A 19,228-nucleotide genomic window follows, 5' to 3' on the forward strand; every position below is an offset into this window, starting at 1 on the left:
CCCCGCCATCTGTGGGACCAGCCTGGGTGGTGCCATGGGTCAGGGAGGCCCGGCTTGGCTCCCAGCACACCCTGGGCTGAGGCTTGGCCGGCAGCACAGGCCTGGCCTTCCGCTGCAGGAACGGGGGAGGCAGCTCCCGGCATCGGCCGCGTCCCTGGGGTCAGGCTGGGTGATCTCGGAGGCGCTGTCCCCGGGGCTGGGTCTCACAGCATCGAGAACAGGCTCCTCGGTGGGCCAGGAGGTGGAGCGTGTGGTCCTGGCCCTGCCTCTGGAAGGTTCTGAAGCATCGGGACGTCACACACGTCATCTCATTGACCCTTGCCACAGCCCTGTGGGGCGTGGAGTTTTATTTTATCGTCTTACAAACGAGGGCACTGAGGCTGTGAAAGGAAAGGCCCGACTGAACGAGTCACTGGGTGGGCGGCAGAACTGGGCCTGTGTGGCCGTGTGCTCACCAGCCGAGACCTGTGTGGGGTCAGCTTTATGGGTGGCTTTTGTGCTCTGGTGCCCCCCACACCTTAGGGAGGCGTCTCAGCCCTGAACCTAAATCAGGGCTGGGACACCACGGACAGCAGAGATCGAGGCTCGGAGGCCTGGACCCGGCCAGGGAGAGCCTGGCGGGTGTGAAGCCCTGGTGACTAGGGGTCAGGGAGGGGCCAGCCAGCCGAGCGTCTGGGAGCTGTGGGAGCCGCTCCTCTGGGTGGGTGCAGGCCTCACAGCAGGAGGACGGCAGAGCCGCCCTACCCAGCCCTCTTCCCGGGGCCCTAGGGACACCTGGGGTGGGTCAGGCCACTCCTCCCGGCCCGTTCCCTGGGAGCTGCTCCTCACAGGCCCTCCTGGGTGTGGCGATGGTGTCCCTGAGCGGAAGGAAGCTCTTGTGAGCCCTGCAGAAAAAGCCACTGTTTGCTCGTTCCGGGGTAGGAAGGGAAGGGGACTTCTGTCCTGGTTAGCTGCCCCTGCAGGTGGATCTGTGTCCCCTCGGTGGCCCAGTCCCTCTGCAGGGCCTGGCGGGCTGGAGCTTACCCTGTTCCCACCCGGCCCTCTTCTTCAGGGTTGAAGTGGCTGAGCTGTCTGAGAGCTGTCCCCCGGGGTCCCTGGGGCTGGGAAGAAGGGAGTCCTCGGCCTGGATTGAAGTGACCGCTGGGGAGGGTGTGGGCACAGAGACCCAGCAAGGGGGGGAGTGGGCCTGACAGTTTTTAGTGTCCCCAGGACTTCTGAAGTGTTTGCCCCCATTTCTGTACCTTCCTGCCTAGCGGGGCAGGGGTCCTTCCAACCTGAGGACAGGGCGGCTGCCCCTGGGCTCCACTTCTCCCTGTGGCTTTGCTTCGCCCCTCTCGTTTCCTGGGCGTCTTTGCTGAGCCCCGGGTGACGGTTCTGGCTGGAGGTGCAGAGAAGCTGATTCTTTGCCTCCAGCCTCCTGCCCAGCTGCCCCTGGGGGCCCAGCTCCAGTGCTCCCGGGAAAGACCTCAGGCCCCGGCTGCTGGCCTAGGAAAAGGGCTCACCCACAGCAGTGACCACCTGAGGCCGGGACCCCTGCAGGCCGCGCTCCTCCCCTGGCTCAATCTCCTTGAAGCCAGGTGGGGAGAAGGTCTTTCTTCACCTCCCCACCCTGTCAGATGGAGTCTGGCACCCAGGCTGGACCCATTCTTGGTTTTGGAGGTGTTTATTCCACCCGATGGCTACACCCCACAGAAATTCCTACAGTCTGGCTTAAGTCTCTCCTGCTGCAGCTGAAAGCATTTTCTTGTCGGAGTGGGAAGGTCTCCGAGCTCTGATTTTGTGGTGTTTTTTCAAGAGCAGCCAGTGGGAAGGGGGTCTGCATCCCCCATTCAGGGCCCCGTGCTGGTCTGGGGTGCTTGGAGCTTCTGGAGATGGCAGCTCCGGAGGGGCAGTGCGCGCTGGCTTTGCCAGACTCCCGCCCCTCCCCCACCGCCCCATTTGCTTATTCAATCCCGGCCATTATCCCGTCCCGGCCCTGGCTCTGCGAAATGCGATCTGGCTCCATTGATCGCCAGTGGGGGCTGCGCGGTGCTGCCAAGGAAGCCAGGCTGGTGCAGCCTGGAAAGCTCCCCTCCCAGTGGCGCCCGCCCTGCCCCGCCCCGCCCCGCCCCGCCCCCCTCGCCTCTCAGGCTTCCCTGTGGGTGGGAGAAGGGGTCCGACTGGGGATGGGGGCAGGAGGAGCTTCCTGGCCAAGTCTCAGCACAGCCCCACCTCAGTACCCTGGGAGGAGAGCCCGTTCCCGCTCCTGGCCCCTCACAGGCCTGCCCACTCCACGCAGCCCTGGCTCAGTTTGTAACCTTGACCATCGAGCAGATTTCTCTGTAGAGCAGTCTGTCCCAACACTCTGGCCCAGGCCACCCGCCCTGCTGGGGACCACAGTTGCCCCCTTAGTGGGGATGGGCCCTGGGCCAGAAGGACCCCGAGGATGGCCTGGGTCCTCCTACGTCTCTGCTCTTCCCGGGGCCTTGCTCCACCCCGAAGGGCAGGAAGGGGTGCCGGCCGCGGTCTCCGCCCCCAGAGGGCCACAGCCCAGTGGGATAAAATCAGCCTCCCACAGGGCTTCCCCTTTAGCTGGGGTGGGGGTGGGTCACTTGTGATTTACTTTAGGGCAAATGGATCCTTCCAGAGTTTGGGGGCGGGGCCTGCGTGCCACTGAAGACTTCAGGTGATATGGGGGGGCTTCAACACTCCTGGGGAAAGGATCTGACCACACCTGGGGGCTGTGGAGGCAGAAGCATGCTGTCCTTGGGGTGCGTCACCTGGGCAGGGGCCGCTTCGGGGACTCCGGCTGCAGCTGGCCCTCGGGGTGTGGGGCCTCGGTGAGTGATGTCTGTGGGCCCAGCGGCTGTCTGTGCCCTCCGGGTTGGAGAGCGCTGGCTTCCTGTCCACCCGCCACCCTCAGGGAAGAGACCACAGCAGGTGGATGGGGAAGAGCAGTAGGTAGAGACCATCGCCTTCCTCCCCTGGGGTGAGGCAGTGGGGAGCTGCAGGCCTAGTGAAGGACATGGCAGGGGTCTCCCCAGACTGAGTGGGACAGTGGCGTAGGGTGCTTGCTAACCAGCAGAGCACGGCCTGCATTAGCTGTCTCCTCCCTAGAGCCCAGGCAGAGGATGCCCTCGTTTGGAGGTGGGCCCCCATCCCAGAGCCCTGCCGGTGGTCTGGAGTCGAGGTGCCCTCTGAAGTTCCCAGAGAGCTGGTGGGCAGGGCCCCCTGGGTCTCGGCTGTGCCCTGGGTGTCCCTCCATCCCTGCAGAGTGGGTCTGCACGGGGACCGCCTCCTGGCTGTGGAGAGGACGCTTCCCGCCTGCACCGTCTGGGACCACGCTAACCGCCCTGTCTCTCAGCACAGGCTGCGCAACTGCCCCAGGCCCGCCCGCCTCCCACCGTTTTTGGCAATGGTAGAACTCACACTGGTGAGGTAATGGGATCCGGTGGTTCTAGACTTGCCAACTATGGTGGAGGGCTCAGCAGGCGACTCTGCAGCCGGCCGCCGATGGAGGGGCCAGGCCTCGCGGGCCTGCTGTCCCCACCCCATGAAGTAGGGATGAATCCTGTCCCCAGGCCAGCGGGCAGTGGCAGAGGGCGGGTGCAGCTGGAAGTGACAGTCACTGTTTCCCTGCATCCCCCTGAGGTCACAGGTCCCCGAGTCAGCTGAGACGCTGTCCCCGGCCCTCAGAGGTGCCACCAGGAGGCCTTGAGGTCCAGCCCGAGAAGAGGGCTTAGGGTGAGAAGGACCGGGGAAGGAGGGGGCATCTGGAGAGCAGGTGCCCTCCCTCACTACCTTGGAAGGCCCTGATCAGGGTGGGCTTTGGGGCTGTTGGGAGGAAGAGGACAAGGACAGACGGGGCCTGACGGTGCATCCACAGGCATCCAGCAGTCTGGCTGAGGCGGTGGGGACGGATGGGACAAGGGCCCAGAGAGGAGTGGAGGGGCACGTTTAAGCCGCTTACACAAGTGCAGGACTGGCCCCCGGGGAGCAGGTAGCCTGTGGGCTGGACCTCTGCCTCCAGCTGCAGCTTGCGGCCCTGCGGGTGGGCCTCTGACGCTACAGAGCCTGGTCACAAAGCCTGTCCCCACTGCCCAGAGCCCGGGTCGCGGCAGGAGCACAGTGACACAGGTCAGAGGGCCAGGGACCCGCTCAGGACTCCTGGCAGGAGGGCGGGTGTGGGGGGCAGACCTGTTGGGGGTTTCTGGACCTACAGAAGGCTGAGGCAGTCGGACTAGAGCAGCCAGCGTAGGTGAGTGTGTGTGTGCACACCCACCCGTGTGAACGGTACCAGTACGAAGACCAAGGCCTTTCCCCTGCTCCGCAGCCCCATTTCGGAGCCCCCAGCCCCCGCAGCTCTAGCTCGGCTCCACCAAGCTCTTCTTCCCCTTCGCCTGTCCTCAGAGGGTCATGAGTGGTTCCAGCCATTGGGGTCGATGGCGAGGGGCGCGGGCCGCAGACCACCCTGCACCCACGCCAGGCTCACCCAGCTCCAGGCTGCTCCTGGAAGAGCGGGGCTGAGTACGGAAATCTGGGGGTGTCCTCAGAAGAGGGCATCTGACTGAGGCTTAGCTCTTAGGAGAGAAAGAGGAGGGGCTCGGCTCCCTCGGGGCGCAGTTATTCTAAGAAACCGGGTAAGTTATGTGCCGGGCATGAAGAAGACATGGGTTTGTTTCTTGTTGCCAAACATTTATTAAGCACCATCTACACACCAGGCACTGCATACACTCCCAGGGGGCCAGAACGGGGTGGGGGGGGCAGGGGGCAGAGGAGGTGGGGTGGGAGGGGTGACGAGGGCTGCACTGGGGCGGAGGTGTGTCCTGGGGGAGGAGAGAGGATGAGGAAGGAGGGAAGGAGCTGCCATTGAAAGCTCGGATCTCCTTGGGGACCACGCTGAGCTGGAAGGCAGTCCACTGCAGGCCGTAGTTGCTCTTGACCCTGAGGGCAGTGGGAGCCACAGAAGGTAGAGGGGAGTCTCCATGTCGACCGTGGGGAATCAACAGAAGGGTGACACCGGGGGCTCCGGACTCTTGTGGGGGCACAAGTGTCGATCCAATGGACAGACAGAGGTGGTGGGGGCTGGACTGGAGAGAAATTACCCAGAAACGGACTTCCGGGACGGTGAGCGGGGGACCCATCTCACCTTAAAGGGCTCTGTTCTCAGGCTTCTGAGCAGCCAGTTGAGGAGGGTGCTGCGCCGCAGTGATGCACCAGCAGGCGTGATGGGGGGCAGGGGACAGGCCACATGGCCGGGCACCCCACGTGCCTGCTAAATGATAAACACTCTGCCAAACGTCACTGCAGTGAATTCATAGTCAAAGCTGGCGCCAGGGAGCAGAGCAGGCCGGAGTGGCGCCCGTCCTGTTCCTGCCTCGTCCCCTGATCCAGGCCGGCCAGGTGTGGCTAGGAAGAGCGGGCAGGAATGAGATTACTCTGGGCCCTTGGCAGGGAGATGAAGAAGAACTTGAGGGGCTTGGGGCAGATTTAGTGGTGGTAAAAGCTCCTGATCTTCTAGCACCTGCTACGTGCTGTGTTTTCACAATTCTAGTTTATCCTCACAGCCACGGGCCAGCCAAGGTCTGGACGAGAAGCGGCGAGGAGCAGGGAGCCTGGCCCTGGCCGTCCACCCGAGGAGCTGTGGCCCTGCTCTGCCCTCAGGTTGGGAGCAGGCCGGGGGCTGTGGCCAGCAGACGCCAACCTTCTCCCTGGTGGAACTCGAACCACCACAGCGGCTCTTGCCCTCCCCAGGAGCCACCGGTGCTGGTGGTGGTGGAACAAGCACCAGGGCCGGTGGGGGCGGCCTGGGCACCATCGCCACCGTCTCGTCCCAGGCTGGCTCCCAGTCCCTGCTCCAAGTACCGGCCTCTGCTCTAATCCGATCACAGCACCCCACCCCCCCAGGGCAAACCCAAGGGCTTGTGTGGTTCCCAAGGCCCTGCATGCCCCTGCAGTCCTGAGGTGCAGCCCACCCGCTTCCCTGCTCTTGGGGTCCCATCCCGCTCAGCTGGGGGGAGGCTGCGTGAGGGTGTCTTGGCCCCTCACCTTTGCCCCAGCTCTCCTACTCGGCCTTTGACCCTGCAGTTTGGTGGCGTCTCAGATGCCCAGAGCACACCTGTCCCGGCGCCTGGCTGCCTCACTGAAAGCACCTACTAAGGGGCCTGCTTCTTCCCCAGCTGAAAGCTGTCTGGGGCCAGGCTGTCTCTCACCTGCGTGCCTAGTACCTGGCGTGTGACCGGGAGGCCCTGGAACCTGGCAAGGAATTGAGTTCCAGCTTCCCATTCTCTGTGTAACCTCAGGCACCTCCAGGATCCTGGTCACCCCAGAGCCCCAGTTCCTCAGGAAGGGAAGGGACCCTCATGATACAGACAGCCGGTGGGCCTTTCCTGAGGTCAAAGGCAGGCGCTTCCCTGAGGGCTGAGGGGGCAGGGGTCCCACCTCTTCCAAGTCAAGCAGCACTGAGTCCTCAGGCAAAGTGCCACCCAACCCTGCCATGACAGGCTCCTAAGAACCAACCTTAATGCAGAAAGAAGTCAGCCGCAATGGGCCGACTGGTAACTGCTTTCGGATGCTAACGGCAAAGGCCTGGGCTTGCTGCCGGCCACATCGGCCAGTGTGGCTGGGCCTGACCTGGCACACAGTGCTAACTGGGGAGGCGAGATGGGCATCGCCACAACCTGACCCACGGGCAGTGTGGACAGAGAGTAGCTTCAAGCAGTGCAGGTGAAGGGCAGTTCTGAAGGCTTTAAACACAAGTAGCACCTAAGTCAAGCCCCAGAGGAAAGGCTCACAGGGAGAAAGGCAGGGAGGGGCTGCTTCAGGGGCCAGGCACTGCACCGCAGAGCCAAGTGACTGCAGGAGGGTCGGGAGGGTGTGTGGGAGGTAAGATGAAGGGGCCCTGGACATGGCCCTCAGCCTGGAGGACGGCATTGCCCAGATGTGAGCCCTTTCCCTCCACGGTCACTTGCCGCCAGGACACAGGCCGGGCATGCGGTCTCTGTGGGCGGGGAGTTTTGCCCACCAGCTGCGCGTTTGGAAACATCGGAGATCCTTGTCACGGCTGGAGGCTGGGTTGCTGCTGGCATCAGGTGGGCAGGTCCGGGGTGCTGCTCCGCACCCTGGAGTGCGCAGGACAGCCCCCACAAAGGAGGGGCCCCGAACGTCGGCGGAGCCCAGGGTGAGGAACCCCAGTGCAGAATGACAGGTTCTGCACAGGAACAGCACATTGACACCGGAGAAGAAAAAGTGGGAAACGCTATGTTTAGGTTAGAAAAAAAATCAGTTGTACACGGACGAGAACGGGGGAGACCGAACTGTACTGAAGTGACGGTGGGAGAAAGATCTGGCAACTGTGGTTGACCGAGTAGTCACCTGGCAGGACAGCGAAGAACAGCAGCAGTGGGTCCTAGGCCCTGAGTGCGCTGTACCTGGGCCCTGCTCAGAACCCAGCGCCACCTGCAGAGGGTCTGCATCAGAGTGGCAGTGCTGGCCCCCGGTGCCCTGCTGCAGGTGACTGTATTGATGGCTTGGTGACACATTTAAAGAGATAGTTTAAAAGCATTTTTTAAAATCCAGCCTTGTTGGTGTTCACTGGGAGGGCCGTGGAGGAAATCTGGTCCACTTTATAACCGGAAACAGCTCATTGATCTCCAGCAGAAGTTGAGATCGGAGACATTAGCTGTGGAAGGGTTTGGGTAGGGACGTGAAAGCTGTGTTCCCCCGCTGGGCGGCCTGGAGACCTGAGAGCTCTTCGTGCCTCGGGGAGCAGTGGGCAGACCCGACAGGCACGCGGGTGCCGTCTCCGAGGAGCCAAGACTGACAACAGGTAGGTCCTCCATCGGGGAGGACGGGCCAGCAGAGGTGCTGGGGCGCAGCGGCCTTAGATGGGGCCTGGACCAGATGCCTGGTCCTGTGTCAGATACCAGTTTATGATGAAGCTGGTTCCTCACCCACGTGGGGTCGCGCGCCCCTCCCTAAACTCCCCCGCAGTGATCAGAGCTGCAGTTAGCTCACGCTCACACAGGTTTTAACTATAAGAACTGTTGTGATGAACAATCTGCAGATTAATTGAAGTTTTGCATTCACAATGGATGTGTCTTTTGTCGAATGGCAGACGGACGCTGGAAAGCCAGGTGCCGTCGTGGTAGGGACAGGGCTGTGGCGTTTTGAGTGTTAGGTACCATGGAAGGGTTGTGGAAGCCTGGTCCTCACCTCCCAGGAATGGAGGCCTCCCCTGCCCTGGCTCCCTCCGGGTTTCTCAAGGTGAGAGGTCACCAGCAAAGGAGGCAGCAGGCCTCAGGGAGGGCGATGCAGGCGGCAGTGAAGACCTCCTCTTCCCAGACAGGGCCCCTGCCCACCCCCATCAACAGACGCGTCTGGAAGATCGCCTGGGAGTGCGTTCCCCACTTTCCCAGTGGCAGCCGCCCCGCCCTGCCCTGGGGGGTCCCTGGCCTCTGGGAACCAGCCTTCTCAGCTCCTGGAAAGGCACCAGGGGGGTGGGTGGGGCTGGAAGCCGTTAGGATGAAAAGAACAAGGATACTTCCTGTGGAGGTTATGGGGGAGGCAAGGTGTAGGCAGGGAAACCCCCTCGTTTTTTGTTTTGTTTTGAGAGGGGAAGAGAAGGAGAAAGGGAGGGAGAGAAATAGAAACGTGTGTGAGAGAAACGTGGATTGGTTGCCTGGCTTGCCCCTCGGTTCACAGGCCAGTGATCCATCCACTGAGCCACACCAGCCAGGGCTTCTCTATACATGGGTTTGAACACAGTGTTTTCAGTGTCGGCAGTCACTGCCTTGACCACGTCCTATTGACTCTCTTGTTTCTCGATGACCTTTTGAGCAAATTCTGTACCTCAGTAAACACGAGCCATCGTTGGCTCCAGACTCTCTGAAGCTCCAGTCTCAGACTGGAGTTCGATGCCACCCTCTGGCTCACCCCCCGAGAAGGTGGGACCACCTCAGTGGGGCTGCGGGTGTGCTCTGCCCTGTAGACAGACCCCTCCCCTGTCCTCTGGGTCCAGATCCTCCATGACTGGGCAGTGGAGGCGGGAGGGCAGGAAGGTGGAAACCGTAATAGCTAAGTTCTACCCTCGAGACCCAAGACCTTAATGGCTCCTCTCTCTGTTCCCTGAAGGTCTTCTACGGACTGAGAAGGGGCCAGCGGGGTGGTGGGGGCGGGCAGCAGGGTGGGTTTTGCCTCCTAGTAAGCCCTGGCAGAGGACCATGGCTCCTGTCCTTGGCGGTTCTCTGGAGAATGTGGGTTTGAATGTGTGTGTGGTGACTCTCTGTCCTGTTGTGCTTCCTGAGAGCTGATTCCAGGGAAAGCCCCCCACGCCCCCTGCTACCTTACGGCCCTTCCAGATGACTCACCAGTTGCTCCCCGTACTGGTCTCAGGCTCACCCTTTCCTCAGATGGGTAATGACCTGTGAACATTTAAATGCCACGCTAGTTCAGCCCCTCCCAGAATACCTCCAAAACTGCTTTAGAGTAATGCGCAAGGCTTTAAAAGCCTACAGAAGTAATCAGCTATGGCTTTGGCTAAAAACATGTTATGGAAGATGGTGAAGGTAAAATATCTTGGCATTTCCCTTTTAAAAAAGGTATTTAGTGCTTTGTTTCTGAGTAACTGATGGCTTGTTCCTTTCTTCTCGCAACAGGAACCTCTTTACCGAGAGCAGAGCTGCAAGGGAACCTTTAGCACGTCACCGGTGGCGACCTCACCGTCGGCAAATGTGTGGCCTCCTTTATTTGGTCTTGACTTCTCACTCCCACTTTATTTCAGTGTATACATCTTTTATGTAATATTCTTCAAACCATTTTGGGGGTAAAATTATAAAAAAACCCTCCTTTTGGGGATGAGGAAATTATCTAAAATTATGGTGATGGTTGCCCAACTTCGTAAACACTGAGGACCTGAGCCGTGGATGGATTTAACAGTATATAAGTTAGCACAATAAAGTTGCCTTAAAAAACCCTGCGGCTAGTGGAGATGGTGCGAGAGGGCCGGTGGGACACACTGTCACTGCCCCTACGACCCCCTCATTTACTGACTCTAGACATTAACAGACCCAGGAGGGTCTTTAGCAGAGGCAATGCAGGGTACTGGGTCAGCTGTTAGGGTCCCAGCTTCATTGTTCTCTGGTGGGATTGAGGGCAACCACAACTTAGTGGGCTACTCCTGTCCCTAATCCAAGACCCTTCTCCATGCTGGGGTGTCCCAGCAGTTGGGTTTGGGTGTCTGGGCCACTGCTCATTGGCCAGGAGCTACGACACTTGACCCCAGCTAGCCAATCAGCTGCAGCATGCCGGGAGCAAAGCTCTGGGTTGGGGTGTGAACTTAGGCACTGCACCCAGGACACATGTCCCTGACTCTGCCCATAGACATCTTTGCTCTGTGCTGTTCAGAAAAGGTTTTTAATTTGGGGGGAGAGGGGGCGGCAGAAGGGAGAGAGAGAGAAACATTGATTTCTCTATTTATTGATGCACTGATTCATTGATTCTAGTGTGTGCCCTGACTGGGGATCAAACCTGTAACCTTGGCATTATCAGGACACACTCTAACCAACTGAGCTACCCAGCGGAGGCAGGGCCCCTGCCTCCAATGAGCTGTATTGAGCACTTGCTGTATGCACACTCCTGGGTGTGATTGTGTGTACACAACACAAAAGGCCCAGCCACTGGGAGGCTGCTCCAAGGTGTGCAAAGTTCTGGAAAGTACCATGGATGGCACACTTACCCTCTGGGAAAGGCTGCACATGGGCTGAGCTTAGCACTCAGCTGGAGGTTATTTTAAAAACGAGAATCTGGACGTGGAGCGTGTTGTGTCACCTGCCCCTTGAGCAGTTGGCGCAGAGAACAGAGCTTCAAGAGACAGACATATTAGAGTCTGACCCCAGCATTTACCTCGGGCAATTGCCAGCTCCCACGCCTGTAAAATGAGAGCTCACCTCCATTAGAAATAAAGGCGTAAGCCATTTTGCATAGTGTCCTGTGCAGGGCAGCCATTTAGCAATTGGTAGTTATAGCGATTAGTTTCTTAACCAGTAGATAAATTCAAAATAAATTTGAGTTGACACTCAGCCAAGTTGCACCAACAACTTTATTTACAAGTGCATTGAATTTGGGGACAGTTGCCAGCTTTTGCTCCCAAATATTAAATAAGCTACGAAGCCTCCGAACAGGACTGAGAGTGCAGGCTCTCCCTGCCTTCCAAGACGGCCCTGGGTGAGCCCCAGGTTCTCAGGGGACCCTGGTTTGGCCTCTGCTGATGAGTATGGTGCCTTCCCCTCAACTCTGCAGAGACACACTTCAAGACACATGGTTGGCAAATGTTTGGTAACAGCTCAGTGGTTTTCAGGAGGGAGAAACTCAAACTCAAAGTGGGCTGGGGACTCATTTAAGGGCCCAGCAGCACCAGGAATGGAATGGCAGATGGAATAAAACCTTTCTCCAGCTCTTCTAGAGTCCCATCCTTACGTCAGTCCCACTCTGCGCTGCCTCCGCCACCCCGAGTGGGTCTTCTCCAAGAGCCGCCCACCTGGAGCACATGGCAGAGGCCAGGCAGACACCCGTTGGCGGGTGCCCTCGACTCTGGCATCTGAGCATCGGCTGTGCTGAGGCCACGGCCTGGCTTGGGCTGATGACCAGGGCAGCCCACGGCCCACTGAGATGCAGGTCAGAGGGAAAATGCGGGCTCTTCTTCCTCACCACACATGGCCTCGGCTCCAAATAATTAGCCTCGGTGTCCTCCCGGAGGGGTTTTGGTGCCGACACCAGAGTCCCACCACGCCCACAGGTGAGGCTTCGAGGGCAGTAGTGAGGGGGAAGGTGAGTGCAGGGGGGGCAGGCCCTCTTCCACATCAGCCGTTGCTGGAAATGAGCCTGGCCTGGGTCTGAGCGAGGTCCACAGCACTGGCAGCCTGAGCTGCATGCGAGCAGCTCCTCCCCTGCCCCCCTGGTTGGCCTCGGCTCACTGAATCCGGGTGACTCCAGCGGTCACCAGCATCGCCAACAGGTCTTTTCAGATGTATGAGTTAGACATCTGAACCCTGCCCCAAATCTCCCGGCCCAACCCCTTGGTTTCTCCGAACACCAGATTCTCGTCCGCAGCCTGGCTGACATGCTGCTTCCATGCAGAACACCCTCACGGAGATACAGTGAGGTGACAGAACTCAGTCTGCTGCAGCACTGGGTTCAGATGGCATCTCATCGTACCAGGCTATAGCGACCCGCTCCTAGGAATGTCTCCTCTCGGCCTGTTTCTCAAGGGCAGCTGCCATGCTCCATTCGCCCGGCACATGGCAGGCGTTTGTGAACAACAAATCAGACCCACGAGCCAGATCGCTCTACAGGTGGGTTTTATTTTGCTTGCAGAATAGGTCAAGGGTTTTTCATTTGTTGATGACATCAGGTGATTCATACATAAATCTGTAGTCCTCAGGTTCTCTGGAAAACTTGTAGAATTAACTTTTAGAGAGAGGGGGAGGCAGAGAGGGAGAGAAGCAGCGATGTGGGAAACACTGACTGGCTGCCTCTCCTCCATGTCCCACGCTGGGCTGACCCGCACCCCCGGCGCGGGCCCTGACTGGGGATGGAATCTGAGCCCCTTCCCCTTGTGGGGTGACACCCAACCGAGCCCCACCAGTCTGGGCTTCTCTGGAGATTCTCGAAGACGGGGCTCGGGGTCCGCATGCCTCTCGCTCTGGGACGGCCTGCTGGCACTCAGGAGAGGCTGCCTCCTGTGGACAGACGCTCTCCACTCTGCACGTCTCCGCCACTCCGTCCCTCGCAGGCCCGAATCCCTTCCACTTTCCTCAGCCTTTTTTACCTACCTGGCCCCTGCGGGTGGCCGAGTTGGCAGCTCCTGTGGCTGCCCTGAGCAGTAACGACGCACAGGTCTCCAGCAGGCGCACTGAAGAGGTTTCAATGCCGGTCTGCGGAAAAGGCATCTGGGTCTTGCCAGGCCAGGAGGACGTGACCATGTATAGCAAGGTGGCTCTAGAAAGAAACTGTCCCCACAAGAAGGTCCTCTGGAGGACCCAGCTGCTCCGCAGGTGGCCAGTGGCAGTAACGTCTGGTTCGGCTGTAATCAATCCTTGTTCTCTGGTCCATCCTTTCGGTGCAAATAGGCAACGGTGCGCCGTTCGTGCGAGAAGGCAGAACAGTGGCACCGGCTTTACTGAGCCGCCGCCATCAAGGAAAAGCCCTTTGGCCTTCTCCATTCAAGGATTCCGACCACCACCGGCTGGACAGCGACCCAAACATCCGAAACAACAAAAAGAAAGAAGGGGTGGTGGGGGTACCCAGGAGGCACCTGTCCCGGCTGAGGCACAGTGGCCAAGGTTGGGAACGCGGGAGCATGATGGGGCCCGTGAAGATGGTGGTCGCCATGTGAAAGCGGTGAGCTGGGAACCCAGGGGGGCGTAAGGAAGCAGTTACTGCTCGGGGCCTCTGCTTCAAGGACAGGCGGTCCACAGCGCAGCACTGAGCGCTCACGGTGGGGGAGCCCAGATGCACAGGACCCTCTCCCGACCCGACTTCTACTGTGGAATGCAATGAACCCCTAGAGAAAGAACTCCACCTTTAGGGCTCTTCCAACTAGATCCCCCTCCCAGGCGAGCACTTCGTGGAACGGACTTACTGGGGCTGCTCTGGCGATGGGGGCGGGTGGGAGGCCCCGCCCTGCCCCGCCCTCACGGGGCTTCACGCGGCCAGGGGCCAGGCTCACAGACCTCGGGCTGGCGTACAGACACCTTCTACAAAGCACAAGCCACCCCAAAAGAGTTCCTGGAGACTACGTGCCCCTGTAGAGACGGACAGTTCCACTTCCTGTTGCCACATTTGTAACTATTTATTGAATGAGGTGGTAAGAGACAGAATGGAAAACAACACAGAATCCATGCTCTGCTACTTGGGTTTCGTTTATCTTCTTCTTGGCAATTTCTCAAACTATTAGGAGGTTATTTCACCACAAAGGAACAAGGACTTTAGAGTCCCTGGACAGCTTCACAATGACAATAAAAAATAATAATTAAAAAAATAACAAATTGTAGAACTAGGACTGTTTATATGTAAATTTCCCTTCCCTCCCCCCATTACTTACAGAAAAAAACATACAAAGAACATTGGGTAATTTTATATAAAACAAGCAAATACAAGAATCAGAAACTTTTCTGAAAGGCTGAGCAAGACGTGAATAATCTTTTAATGTTGCATTAAAAAAACATTAAATACACTATCACACTCGGGGCCCCAGGAGGGAGGAGGACTTGTCCCTGTGCTCAAGGAGCAGAGATCTGGCCTGTCGGAAAGTCGGTGGGTTTAGCCACTGGAGACTCAGAGCCGGCGGCCGAGCAGTCACAGACTAACAGTTAGTTACACAGAAGGCCCGGGCGCTGGGCGCCGTGAGGAGGCGGCTGCGTGGGCCTGGCCCACCTTCTGACAGGGCCTGGTCCCGGAGCTCAGGAAACACCGCGGTCCTCTTCTCTTCTTGCGCCCCCTCGTCCCCAGGGCGGTGGCCCACCCTCCTGAGCCAGGTGCCCTGTCGGTTCCAGTCTCCTCTCTGTAAAGCTACAGAAAGTTACAGGAAGGAGAAAATTGCCCCCACTGCTGTACCCTGGTCTTTGAAGGTCTCTCTCTCCCTCCTTCCTTCCCCCTTTCGCCCCCTCCCACTCCCCCTCCCATTCTCTCCCCACAAGCACACAGCGCACACACTCCTCAAACCCTTAATACTTCTGTTACCTTCAGTTCATATGTATGACCAATTTAGGACTGACTTAAAACCAAAGCAGTGTTTTAACAGTCACGAGATCAAGAAGGTTTCCTGGGAAGGGGAGGAGAAGGGAGGCTGAGGAAACTCTCCTGCCCCGTCCTGGGAGCGGTAAAGACACGCACCCGCCTGCGGCAAGGTCAGCACCTGGGCCGGCCCGAGGAGCGCCTCGGCTGCCGGACCACGCGGCCCCTGGACCTTCCGAGCACAACTGCTGGACCCTGCCCGTTCTGGAACGTCCTTCCTCAGGTGAGTCCAGCAGGGAGAGTTCTGGGTGGCCACTTGGAGGCAGCTTTGGTGAAGGCCATGGTCACCTCCACCTGAGTTTGTCAGTAGCTCAACGCATGACCCTGGTATGAAGAAAAATCAGGTGACTGTGTCTGGCCACGTACCCTACACCCACTAAACTGGGTGAATTATTTTTTTCCACAGCGCACCTTAATTTCATACAGATCATTCCATGCGGGTTTCATACATATACATACATATATATATATATATACACATATATATATTTTATATATATGTAAATGTGTATATCTGTATGTACACATATACATATATTCACACTCACACATACACACACATTAAGTATACACATTTTTCGCAGAAAGAAGTCCTGCCACAATTTGGCTTTTTGGGGACAGTGAAATTGACCACGCAGTATCTTTCTCCACCAATCCCAGGAAATCAAGAGTGGTGCTTTAAAAAATGCAATTCCAAAATCCGCTTTCTTCCTTTTTAAAAAAAGGGTTAACAATACTTTCTTCTAAAGTCGAGAGACTTAATTCCATTTGATTGCACCTCTGCAAACGTGTAAAAATTTCTGAAGTAGACTAGAAAACGAGGCCACGATGGGGCCGCACGTCACTGTTCCAACGTCACCACCTCCACAGCCTGGCCGTCCATGGTGACCGTGCTGTCTGATATCCTGGTGGCCACAGGGGCCATGGCCACCTGCACCGGCCCGTTGCCTTGGGCGAGGCTGGTCACCACGGTCTGGTACATGCTCACGGGGATCTGGACCAGTCCTGGGGAGACAAAGGGGAGGCCGTTGGTGGAGACCAGGCCAGCTTCCGGGTGCTGGCGGGACAGGGCAGCCGGCTGCAGGCCCGGGGAATCTCTGCATCTCTGCAGCCTCGGGCAGCTGCACCCCCACTGCCCAGGCACAGAGACACCCGTCCCACCCACTTTAATTCTTTCAAACAGACTACCAGGAAAGAAAAGTTAGGAGAAACTATGGGAACATGCCTCTGAGCGGGGCCTCCCCAACCTGCCGAGAGAGAACCCTGCTTGCCCTCCAGCTTCATGAGGCAGAGCCCATCAGGTATGAATAACCCGCCACAAGCCCACCCTCTGGCCACCTCTTCCTCCTGTAGGAGAGACCACATCACTGCCTTTGATACTCTGCTACACTGACTTCTTCGACCCTCCGCCTGCCTATGTTCAAGTTTCTCTCAGCTTGAGAAAACATCTCCCTCCACCCTGTCCTGCCTTCTGGCCCCTGCCACTCCATTCAGAGTCGGCTTATATAAAAGCCCTGGCTGGTGTAGCTCAGTGGATTGAGCGCAGGCCTGCGAACCACATGATCGCAGTTCGATTCCCAGTCAGGGCACATGCCTGGGTTGCAGGCCAGTTCCCAACAGGGGACTCACGAGAAGCAACCATACATTGATATTTCTCTTCTTCTCTTCCCCTCTAAAGATAAATAAATAAAATCTTTAAAGAAAACCCAAACCCTAGATTCTTAGTTTTATGATTTTAGATTTCACAGACCAGTAAAATTTTAAAATACATTTTGGGGTCAACGTAAAAAAATAAAAAGATGCTTAACTACCTCCTAATATCACTATTACTTCACAGCAGAAAGGACGGCTTAACACAAGGGAAGGAAGAAGCACATAATCTCAGAAAAGGGCAGTCTTTCCGAAGAAGAGAAAGTCGATAATTTCATATGACATTTTAAAAAGAATTCCTATTAAATAAGACAGAATAAATGTATGCACCAAACTCTTTCCTCTTCCTTCTAGAACTAAATTATAGTGAAGGGGGACAGACGTGCATAAATGTGGGCATCATCGTGTTTCTGGAGGACACAAAGCAAAGGCTGACGCTTCTCCTTTGTCAGAGAAGTGAGAACAGCAACCTGGGGGGCCCAGGGCCTGGAGGCCTCACCCCTGCAGGGAGAGGGGAAGAGGCCACAAGGCCCGCCCGCCGTGTGGACAAAATGACCGGGAGAGGCCCGTGACAGGACCGACAGTGGTGCTGGGCGGGCGGGTGGTGGTGGGGGAGAAGAGACAATGAAAACCTGGCCTGCCATCCCAGTACTGCCCGAGGACCACTGGTCACCTCGCTCTGCCCGGCACATCCGGACAATCGGCACTTCACGCCTCCCTCTTAAGGAATGTAGAGATGGCAGAGAGAACGTGGGGAGCGGAAGAAAACAAAAACAAGTGTCCCAAACTCCAGTGTCTTCAAAGAGAGAAGAGATTTACTGCATAAAAAAGAAATGCTTGCCCTGACTCGTGTGGCTCAGTGGGCTGGGTGTCATCTTGCAAAACTGAAGGGTCGCTGATTCCATTCCCGCTCAGGGCACCTGCCTGGGTTGAGGGCCAGGCCCCTGGCCACGTGGGGGCCTGTGAGAGGCAACCGACAGATGTTTCTCCCCCACCTTCTCCTTCCCTCCCCCCTCTCTAAACATAAATAAATAAATAAATATAAAAGAGATTCTTTTGTTTAAAGGGAATATGAGAAAAATTTTAAGTAAAAAAATCAAATAGATGCAATACATTCCGAAAAAATATATAAAGATAAAGTCAAAGAAATCTTCCAAAGAGTACAGAAGGTAAAAGATGGGAAGCAGGAGAGGAAATAGGAGACTTCAGAGGCCCTGCCTCCAGTGAGAGTTCCAGAGACTAGAAAGGGAAGGTGGGAAACTCTCAGACACAGTGAGTGAGTATCTGGACCTAAAAACCACGTCTTCCAGGCTGAAAAGTTGCTCAGCACAGCAGACATCATCACTTTGATGAGTTTAAACATTAATTTTAAAAAGGGATATTTTCTCAGAATATTTCCTAACACAAAAATATCAAACATAAAATAGAATGTTACTTTACAATGTTAAACTGGATCTAACTTGTTTTCTGGGGGTGCTGCCTGTCGAGAGACAGTATCTGATGATGCAGCATGAAACAGGCTTCACGCTTTGTTTTGATCCCAGCCATTTTTTGGAAATCCGGGTTCACCCTGGTGTGTGTTCATAGGAGTGGAAGGCACAGCCCGCCATCCCTTTCACTTAAGATGCTGGGGCCTAAAAAGAGGAGAGGAAGCCAGCACACTGGGGAGGAAAGCGGGCCAAGGGGCCAGGAGGCGATATTCAACCGGTGTGCCATGGCACACAGGTGTGTGGCCACAAATTTTAAAACGTGCACCAGCTGACTTACACCAGGAGCACTGACCTCTTTCCCCTTAGATTGTCAAATTAAGAAATGACAGCAGCCAACACAACACTAGCCATCCAGTGTGAATGAATCACAATTATACTTCTCTTTTTGTCAGACTGGCAAAAAACATAACACATTTTTGGTGGGCTGCAGATGAGCAGCAGTTAGCTCACGTGTGCCGTGAGATGGGAAAGGCTGAGCATCGCTGCTCCAGAGGGCCGTGGGGTTCAATGTCTTTCATGCAGACCTTTGCAAATGGTGCTCACCTGTCTCTAGTCAATTCCTCTTTCAGTTCACCCCACCTGCCCCCCAATCATCTTTCTATGACACGCCATGCCCCTAATCTCAAACTCTGCAAATTCCATACTGTTAAAAAGGTTCCCGGTGCCTATGCATGAAGCTCCCCCATTTGGCATGGTGTGCAGGCCCCTCACAGTGTGCCCTGCTCTGCCTTCACTGCCTCATTGCCCCGGCTGTCAGCGGCCTGTCTCCCAACCACCCTGAGCTGCCCTTAGCTCCCCAACATTTGGTCACGCTCCTTTCTCTGGGCCTTTGCTCAAGTTGCTCACTACCTGGATTTCCTCACTCTCCATTCCTTCCCCTTTAAAACCCAGTTCGGGCCCTGGCTGGTGTAGCTCAGTGGATTGAGCTCAGGCCTGCGAACCAAACAACCACGGTTTGATTCCCAGTCAGGGTATAAACCTGGGTTGCAGGCCAGTTCCCAGCAAGGGACGCATGAGAAGCAACCAAACACTGATATTTCTCTCCCACTCTCCTTCCCTTCCCTCTAAACATAAATAAATAACATTTAAAAAAAGGAAAAAAACTTCAAAAAATAGATTTAAAAAAAACACCCCCAAACCTGGGTCAGGTTCCACTGCCCTCCTCCTGGAGGCCTACTCTATCCCAGCCCCAGCCAAGCGGCCTCATCTGAGCAGGGTGGTCCACAGTCTGGCTTGGCCCAGTTAATGCAGGTAGACGGGCCTGCCCACTTTTTGAGGGCTCCTTCAAGGCCAGGCCTGGCTCTGGTTCAGGGTCC

At 56.8% G+C, this 19,228-nt stretch overlaps 1 protein-coding gene across 5 annotated transcripts in view; it reads right to left on the bottom strand.

Annotated features, from left to right (window-relative positions):
• Positions 1–13,813: 13,813 nt before the first annotated feature.
• The window catches only part of NRF1 (nuclear respiratory factor 1), a 125,225-nt gene continuing 119,810 nt past the window's right edge, over positions 13,814–19,228 (bottom strand). For 4 of the 5 annotated variants that reach the window (XM_053657069.1, XM_053657068.1, XM_053657070.1 and 1 more), the window contains exon 11: positions 13,814–15,777. In XM_053657069.1, coding sequence (XP_053513044.1) covers positions 15,614–15,777 — 164 coding nt within the window. In that variant the 3' untranslated portion in view covers positions 13,814–15,613. The remainder of the gene's footprint in view (positions 15,778–19,228) is intronic. The other variant, XM_053657072.1, reaches the window with a different exon arrangement.

This window comes from Artibeus jamaicensis, unplaced genomic scaffold (genome assembly GCF_021234435.1).
Source record: "Artibeus jamaicensis isolate MK-2021 breed Jamaican fruit bat unplaced genomic scaffold, CSHL_Jam_final scaffold_3307, whole genome shotgun sequence".
NCBI lineage: Eukaryota > Metazoa > Chordata > Mammalia > Chiroptera > Phyllostomidae > Artibeus > Artibeus jamaicensis.